At 50.9% G+C, this 8,625-nt stretch overlaps 1 protein-coding gene across 1 annotated transcript; it reads left to right on the plus strand.

Annotated features, from left to right (window-relative positions):
* The first annotated feature begins 239 nt into the window (after positions 1 to 239).
* On the plus strand, positions 240 to 7,816 carry LOC135996684 (ficolin-1-like). The gene is made up of 9 exons (XM_065648853.1): positions 240 to 318; positions 1,136 to 1,249; positions 1,986 to 2,039; positions 3,237 to 3,272; positions 4,524 to 4,559; positions 5,313 to 5,440; positions 5,874 to 6,003; positions 6,522 to 6,656; positions 7,545 to 7,816. The coding sequence occupies exons 1-9, from the start codon at positions 240 to 242 to the stop codon at positions 7,814 to 7,816; spliced, it is 984 nt and encodes a 327-aa protein (XP_065504925.1).
* The last annotated feature ends 809 nt before the right edge of the window (positions 7,817 to 8,625 follow it).

Below are 8,625 nucleotides of genomic sequence, written 5' to 3' on the forward strand. Positions count from 1 at the left end.
GAGACAGGCTGGGGCAGCTGGGCAAGCATTTTCCATCAGACTGTGGAAAGTGGCTGATCAGGGAAAGAGCTTGAGAAGCAGCCAGAGCCCCAGACCTGAGAGCAGGCAGTGGGCAAGCGCAGAGGTGGAGTTTACACTGAGGGTTCTGTTGGGTATAAAAGGCGTACATGGGTCAACGCCAACCACAGCGCCTGGGACGTGGCTGAGGGGAGAGCAGAGAGCGGAGAGCAGCGCCGGCCATGGGAAGAGCAGCCCCAACCCTCCTGGTCCTGCTCAGCCTGACAGCAACTGTTTGTGATGCCCAGAACATCTGCCCAGGTGAGTGCGGCACAAATCCTGCCATCCCCCTGAGACAGCCTGTTTCATCTCCCCCATAACACAAGGAGCTTGGGGTGGAGCGGGGGTGGGGAGAATATATGATTTTTTCCTTCTATGCTTTTTAAAATTCAGCTGAATGTGGGAGAAGGGTAAGGGGGGGGATGAAGTCTCAGCAGCCACTTCACAAAACTGCTGGCTCCAACCAAAGTTGTAGCATCCTCCCCCACTCATCAGTGGGATCTCCAGGAACAGGCTGTCCCAGTTAAGATTTTCCATCTTGGTGACAGGTTTTTGTTCATGGTGCCTTGGCCCATTTACTAAACCATGCAGAGCAATACAAAGAATCAGTCAAGTGCTTGCTGGCTGCCAGGCACCCTGGCAACTTGGGGATGCTGCACAACACAGCTTTTTGTCTATATTACTCGGGAAGGCAATAGGACAGATTTCAAATTGACCTGCTGTCCAGAAATTGGGTAGAACCTTTACTGTCCACAGATCCATCAATGTCACTTTGCTGTCAATACCCACCAGGGCACCTCTCTGCTTTTGTTTTGTGAAGTACATTTGTCATGCATGTAATGTCATAAATAACAGCCTTCTCTCCCACTGAACTCCCTGGAAGACAGAAAGATTTAGTGACTAGCTCCTTTAATATGTGAGATCCTCAATGCTATCTGTTAACCCACACACTACCTCCAAACTCCCACTCTCATTCATTTTGTTTGCACTGTTCCTGAACCTCAGAAGGTTTGGTTTCCTCTCCAAGACATTTCAGAGCCCTAATAATCTCCACAAAGTCTGTCTCCGTTTCCCTCAGATGTGAAAATAGTGGGGCTGGGTGATGCTGACCGGCTCACCGTCCTCCAAGGATGCCCAGGGATCCCAGGCGCCTCTGGTCCAAAAGGAGAAGCAGGTCTCCCAGGGACGAAAGGTGAGGCCACAAAAGCCAGTGATGAACACTGCAATGTGAGGTGGTTTTGCTGCTTTGGGTGAGGGGAGCAAGCTGAGGCTGGAGCAGCAGCTGGCCTGGCTCTGGCTTCTGTGAGCAGCTGGAAAGTCAAGTAGGAGTGGAAAACACCCCATCTAGAGATGTGCTGGTATACGTAAAGTCGCCTTTTTTTCCCTAAGTTCTGTCACAAGTCTAAAGTGGTCTTGGGGTGTGAAATGTCATAACTGATTTGCTTTTTCTGCAGTAAAAATATCTATTTATTTTCTGAGACATTATTTAACAGTCTGGGTGGGAGGTGGTGATGCTCCTGCATGTCTACTGGGACCAGTATGGGAACCGTCCTGGCACCCACTCCCCCAGTAAGCAAAGGAGATGGGGGAGCCCTTCAGGGTTTTCATGCCAACTCATGGACGAGGGGAGTCACATTAGCAGACAGAGCAGATCCACCACAGCAAAATCCATGGACTGGCTCCAAACTGTACAAAACTCATAGGAAATCATATGTGAACTGCAAATTAGGACTTAACACTGGCAGTACCAGTGTAGTGTAGATTCAATAGAAGAAGAAGACCAAGATATGTTGCAAAATAGAACATGATTAACAAAACCAAGCATCCTTGTTTCTGTGAAAGCCAAGGCACAGCTGCCTGTGCTTCTGTATCATCTCCCCTCTGGTCAGTTTGAAATCTGTGCACACAAACTGAGTCTTTCCTTGCAGGAGAAATGGGAGCCCAGGGACTCCCTGGAAAAGCAGGACCACCTGGTATAAAAGGTAATGCATGACATATTCAGCTCTAATCTATAAATCTACCCAAGTTCAGGACATGCATTGGGAGACTGGGTCTGCAGAGTCTGCTATAGAGCTGGCCATAGTCCAAGAAACAGCCCTGAAGTAGGAAAGCAAGATTTGGGGGTATGAATCTTGCATGGGGCGAGGACTAGAAACAGTGTTCTTGAGTTGCACCACATCACAGAGGAAGAAACTATTCTTCTCAAAGTTCCCCACTGGCCCTTACTAGCCCCCTAAAATCAGACTCTTCCCCACTCCCCACTGCCACCCTAACCTGCCTCCACCACAACAAACCTGCCCAAGAGCCCCCCTCTCTGAGGAGCTTTGGGTGCTTCAGCCAGGAGTCCTGACGCATGCACACGACGCTGAGCGCTGCCGGCAGCCTCCAGGCTGGGACTCAACGTGCAGTGGAGCCCATTTGACCAGAAGAACGGTATAAAATCACCAGGAAACAGCTGGCATAGGGTGAAGCATGGAGGGAATGGGTTTGGTTTTGTTTGGGTTTTTTTGCACCCGGATGAGCCCCTGGAAAGAGGAAGATGTCTGCTGAGAAATCAGCTTTCACTCCATCCAGGTTGTGCTTAAGATCTTTAGCAGGATCTGTGTGCCGCAGACACTGGAAAAGTGTCTCTTTGAATAAAGCAGTTCCCACCACAGGGTGGCACCCAGGAACTGAGCACTGGTGCCCTGACTGGCTGGGAAAACAGCCCCTTTGCACGCTGCATATATCGCTGTTTCCTGGCCAAAAGCGCTTGAGACCTCAGCTGAAACCCCAGCGTGGGACGGATGAACCCACTGAAAAAGCATCTGTTGCCCAAAATCTCACTGGTACCTGACTGAAAACAGAAAGGCTCCACAAAATATTACTGAGACGGAGCTGTGAATCCCCACACACTACAGCAGAGTATTTCAGTATTTCTCTCTCCCCGTGTTCTGCTCTTCCTGCTGCTCCCAGAGACACTGCCGATCCCGAGCAGCCGGGCTGGGCTGGCAGCAGCGCTGGGACACCCAGCACAGCACCGGGGCTTCAGCAGCGCTGGGACACCCAGCACAGCACCGGGGCTTCGCGCCAGCATCTCCTGTACGTTTGGGTCATATGGAGGCGGCCAGTTGGGGACCCACAGTAATTCATTCACATTGAGTCATCTGTGATGAGCGTTTTCCTCTTGTCTTTTACAGGAGCAGCTGGAGAGCCTGGCTTCCCAGGACTAAAAGGTAGATCATGCTGTGCTGAATTTATCATGGGAGTTGGTTTAGTTGCTCTTCCACCCTGTGCTGTCCTGGAACAACCCACCAGCTGGGAGCAACTATGGAGAAATAAAAGTACCACACCAGGTACTGGCTGGGGCTGTTTGGTGACAGTTGTGCCTCATCACAGGCTCAGCCCCAGCCAGGTGGGGTGAACAGCCCGTCTCCCAAACCAGCTGTTCAGCAATGGGGCTGCCCCCCGGCTGGGGCGCCCGATCTGCTGCCCAGCACCAGCAGCTACAGAAACCGCAGGGCTTCACGTGCCCCAGCCTTAGGGAACCGCCAGATTTGGCCACACCAAAGGAACACGTCCCTCTACCAGCAATAGCAATAGGGTTGGGGGAAAACAAGATTGTTGTTTTTTTTTTCCTGATGCCATCATCCTGCACGCGAGGGCCACTGAGCACTGTCTGCACTGCGGCTTCCCCCACTGGAGCTGGGGGCCAAGAGCTGCTGATCTGGTGGCTGGTTTGGCACATTTGCTCCAGTTGTCATAGCTGCTCCCAAATTACTGACTAAAACTCTCTGCCAGCAGCAACCATTTCCATCTTGGGGCTTCTGACCCTGCCTTCCCATGGGTGCGTTTCCTCTTCCTTCCCACACCCATCTGCTCCTGTGCCATGTGTCCCAGCCCAATGGGACTGACTGGCACAAAACGGTGGTACCCAACTCCATGGGCTGGCCAGCAGCAGGCAGCCAGATCCAGAAGAGACACATCTTGTGGCAGCCTTGCTCTTTGGACCTCCCAGTCCCAAATCAGATGTCAGGGGAAAATATATCATGCCACGTCCAACAGCCCAAGAGAGTCAAGGCTGATGCTCCCTGTGCATCTCTGATGTGTCTCACTCCTCCGGCAGCCTGCTGTGTGACCTGGAGAGCTGGCCCCAGTGACTGAGGGTGCTGGGTGTCACAGCTGTAATCACAGGGGGCTAAGACTTAAGTTCCCACCTGCACAGATGGGATTTTGATGGCATGGTGGGTCTCATCAGTCAGGCTCGGGGATGGCCAGGGCAGAACATATCTTGAATTACCCCTTTTGCCAGGTTTCTCTGTGCCTCTGTTGTGCACGGAGATGAGCTGAACACTCACTCTAACATCACAGCCCTCTGCCAGCGCAGCAGGATCTGTCTTGAAATGCAAATGATGTCAAGTGCTGGAGGAGGGGAAGGCAGGGTTTAGAAAGGTGAAGAGGAATTGATGGTGTTGTTTGTCCAACAGGAACGAAAGGAGAGCCTGGATTTCCAGAAACATGGGGTGAGTTTCCTCCTAGGTCCTTCATGCCACCATTGGCTTTGCAGAGCAGATGGTGGTGGACTCCCTGCGCCAGAAGTTGGGACAGGGCAGCAGTAAAAACAAGTGGAGGAAGGAGTAAGGAAATATCACTCTTAACCCATTTGCTTCTCACAGCCACATGTAGCTTCTATAAGCTGGGATGTCTGATGGGGACCGTTCCAGTCAATCCTTTGGCATTTGTGAATCTGAGCTTCTGTCATCAGGTGTGGGTTTTGGGAGGAAAAATAAACATATACCTAATACATATGTATGTATTCAAAAGTGCCATCTGTCCAGTCCGCAGAGGATGATCTGAGCACTGTTTTCTGTATTACAGGTAGGTGTATTTCTGTGTCACCACTCCTTTGCTGCCAACCACCCACACACTGTCTGTGCCCACCACAGAGCCTGGACAAATTCCTGGATCATGCATTTGTCATCTTGCTCAGAGCAGCTCCATTAGCCAGACCTGCAAAAGAGTCATTGCAGATGAGAGGAGTCTGAGCACCTTAGACCATCTCATAGAAGGTGCCCATCTCCCCTGTGACACATGGATCAGAGTGCAGTGGTTTTGGCTCCCAGGAGGTGTGCGCCAGGGTCCTGCAGTGCAAAGTGCCAGCGGGGAGGCTGAAGGGCTTAACGCCTCCAGCTTAGGGCATGAGGCCGGCGTGCTCCCTGGATGCAGTGAGCACGTTATAACTCTTTCCGCTTGATCTCTTTCCCTGATTTGCACAGAAGCCAGGAACTGCCAAGAGCTATCGGGTAAAGGGAAGATCCTGAGTGGCTGGTACACCATCTACCCCCAAGGCTGTAATGCCACTACTGTCTTCTGTGACATGGACACGGATGGTGGAGGATGGATTGTGAGTAGGATGAGGAGAAGGTGGTTTCTATGTCCCTGCAGTTATTTTTATTAAGACTGCAATGGATGGCATCAAAATAGAAACAAAAAGGGAAGAAAACACACACTGAGGGGACAGCTGAGGTTCACATCAGCAAGCCTGAGTGAATCCCTGTGGATGCAGGGAATTTTCCTGTGAGATGTGTCTGGAAGCAGGCTGAGCACCTCAGCCCCGCTCCCTGCCTCAATCTGCAAACCATTTCCTCCTCATTTCCAAGGTCAGATGGAGGAGGTCTGTGAGCAAGGGATTCCCCTGGGGTTTGGTCCCCAGACATCCACAGGAGTGTCCTGACACAGGGGGAGCACTTGCTGCGGCGGGGCTGTGCCACCTGGGTGCTTCAGATGCTTTTTTGGGGTGGGTGGCCTGGCAGGGCTGAGTCTCTCCTTTCCTGCAGGTTTTCCAGAGGCGCTGGGACGGGTCAGTGAACTTCTTGCGAGACTGGGATTCGTACAAACGAGGCTTCGGCAACCAGCTGACAGAGTTCTGGCTGGGGAACGACAACATCCACTTCCTCACCTCGCTGGGTAAGGTCTGCCTCTGTCGTGGGATGAGACCCTGGGAATCCAGCCCCTGTACCACACTCGGTCATTAAAGGACTTTGAACTTCTCGCATCCATCTGAGGCCCTCAACTGTTAATCCTAAATAGCATGCACTTTAAAAAAGGGAAAACTAGAAGCCAGGGAAGAGAATGAGCTGGCTGCATGACCGGTGCTGGAGATGGACCAACACATCTTCCTACCAGGACTGGTTGTGATGGCAGCCACCTTGTTCACACAGCCTTGGATTCACAGTTGTGTGCAGGACTCCTGAGCGTGTAGCTCTCAGTGCCTGTGACCACCCAACATTGGACCAGAAAAGGTGCTTCACAACAAAGCAATCAAAGGTACAGGAGGTTCTGCAGGAATTTCAAATAAATCATAATGTCTCAAGTAGTGGAAGCTCCTCACAAGTTAGCTCAGGGCCCCTTAAACCCTCCACCCTGAAATCCAGGTGTGTGCTCACCATCAGCCATGCACCACCACTGTCCCCCTTCTCTTCTAGGACCCTGTGAACTCCGCATTGACCTGAGAGACTTCGAAAACAACTACTATTTTGCCAAGTACGCTTCATTCAGAGTTTTAGGAGAGTCTGAGAAATACAAACTCATTCTAGGAGACTTCCTTGGTGGAAATGCCGGTAAGTTAGCAGCAGCTCAATGGGAAAGGCTGTTTTCTAGAGCATGTCAGAAGTGTTCAGCTTTTATAGTGCAGAGCTATATCATGCAAACTCCTTGTACCATCTACATTTTGGGTCAATTTTTTAAAACTGGCCATGATACTCCAGGTGGCAAGTGACCTCTGGGTGCAGGGAGGGACAGGGAAACTCATCACCCACAGAAGTGTGACCCAGAGCATTATCTACAAGCTCAGCCACATGATTTAGCAGCAAATGTGGAACCTGGTCCTGAGCAGCAGTTCATCCAGCGTAACCTTCCCAAACAGTTCTGCAGCAGCTGGACCAAGTTCTGCTTCTGTTACATTACAAGGAAATACTTGCCCATGAGGCTGGGCATTTCCAGAGCTGGGGTGCTGTTCAATACTTGCAGCATCAGCACTGCATCCTCTTCATGCCTGATGCTTTGTTCTTCTTTGAAAAGCAAAAAAATCCACTGCAAAATTCAATACCCTTCACGCAGGAATGAGTGAAACTGACACCTGTGAACAGAACTTTGGGTATATGTGGCTTTGTACATAGCAACTCTCTCTAATAGTCCAGAGCTCAGTATGTCTGCAGAGAATCTGAGTGGTGCAAGAGAAGCGACACCTGTGTAACTGCGAGGACAGTCTGGCTCATTTGATTGACATCGATAAGTTCTCGGTGTGTTTTAGCAGTCCTGGCAGAGCTCAGCGTACTCCTTTTCTCCAGGACCAAGGAAGAAACTGGGGCAGTCAAAAGAATAGCAGGATTTATAAAATCTGCCTTGCAACCAGCAAGACCTACTGATGCCCTGCAGTGGTGCAAAGACACGTTAGGTTCCCTTTTGTACCCTCTACTGCAGTAACTGTGAACATGTACTCTCTGCAGGAGACTCCTTATCATACCACAAGGACATGCCATTTTCAACAACAGACCAGGACAATGACATGAGCTCCTTTAACTGTGCCACAGAGTACAAGGGAGCGTGGTGGTACAACGACTGCCATTACTCCAACCTGAACGGGATGTACTGGCTGGGTGTTCACGGGAGCTATGCTGATGGCATGAACTGGAAGACCGGCAAAGAATACCATTACTCCTATAAGCGAACAGAGATGAAATTCAGGCCAGTGGAACATGGCAAGAGGGTGTCGGACTAGTACCAACAGGTACCATTCAACAGCCAAGAGAAGACAATGTTACTCAAGGGCAAAATTGGACCAGGAAGGATATTGCAGGTTGTGCCTTCAGCCTAGAGCAGACTTTTAGAGACCAGAAGAGATCATTGCTGGTTTGACCTCCTGTAAGCACCAGACTCACCCTGGACTACCTCCAGCAGCCCCACAGATGCTGACTGAACCTGAGCATAATTTTCTGAAAAGTGTGTTACCTTGGCTTAAAGACCAGGTGATGGGGAAGCTACTGCATCTCAGTAAAGCTCTCAGATATTGTTACCTTAAATGGTAATTACTGGTAATTTTCAGTCCACTCCAGGTATATGAAGCCTGCAGTGTGTTGCAGTCTCTTTTTCTCTTGGACCCAAGAGCCAAGGGCACTGAATTCCTGACCTCCTCTCTCCCTGCAGGCTGCAATGGAGCCAAAATGTAGACCAGCATGGAAAGGAGTGAGCTTCCAGCACAGCGCTGTCAGCACCGCCACCTCCCTCCTCACCTTCCCCCTGCCTCACACAATGTGCTCCAGGACCTCAGGTGTGACCTCAGCTCCTGGACCCACAGTAGCATTGCCCAGCACTTCCCACCATGACACATCTGCAGCAGCTTCAGCCAGGGCACATTTCTAGATCTCAGTCTTTAGCTGCTGCAGACAAAGAGCTGGTACAAGGCAGTCTGTCCAGCAATGTGTGGGAACAAGACACTACAGTAGTGACAAGTCAAGCCTTGCACAAGTGGACATCGTGTAGCATTTGAAGATGAGCTGTCTGCTGGCAGATGGAGGCAGTTCATCCACT

The sequence above is a fragment of the Caloenas nicobarica genome, chromosome 19 (assembly GCF_036013445.1).
Source record: "Caloenas nicobarica isolate bCalNic1 chromosome 19, bCalNic1.hap1, whole genome shotgun sequence".
Taxonomy (NCBI): Eukaryota; Metazoa; Chordata; class Aves; order Columbiformes; family Columbidae; genus Caloenas; species Caloenas nicobarica.

Bases quoted from the DNA above. Each gene is read 5' to 3' on its own strand.
- LOC135996684 (XM_065648853.1), top strand. From the start codon at position 240: ATGGGAAGAGCAGCCCCAACCCTCCTGGTCCTGCTCAGCCTGACAGCA. The intron at 319-1,135 runs GTGAGTGCGGCA...CGTTTCCCTCAG, and splicing joins TGCCCAGAACATCTGCCCAG to ATGTGAAAATAGTGGGGCTG. The intron at 3,273-4,523 runs GTAGATCATGCT...TTTGTCCAACAG, and splicing joins TGGCTTCCCAGGACTAAAAG to GAACGAAAGGAGAGCCTGGA.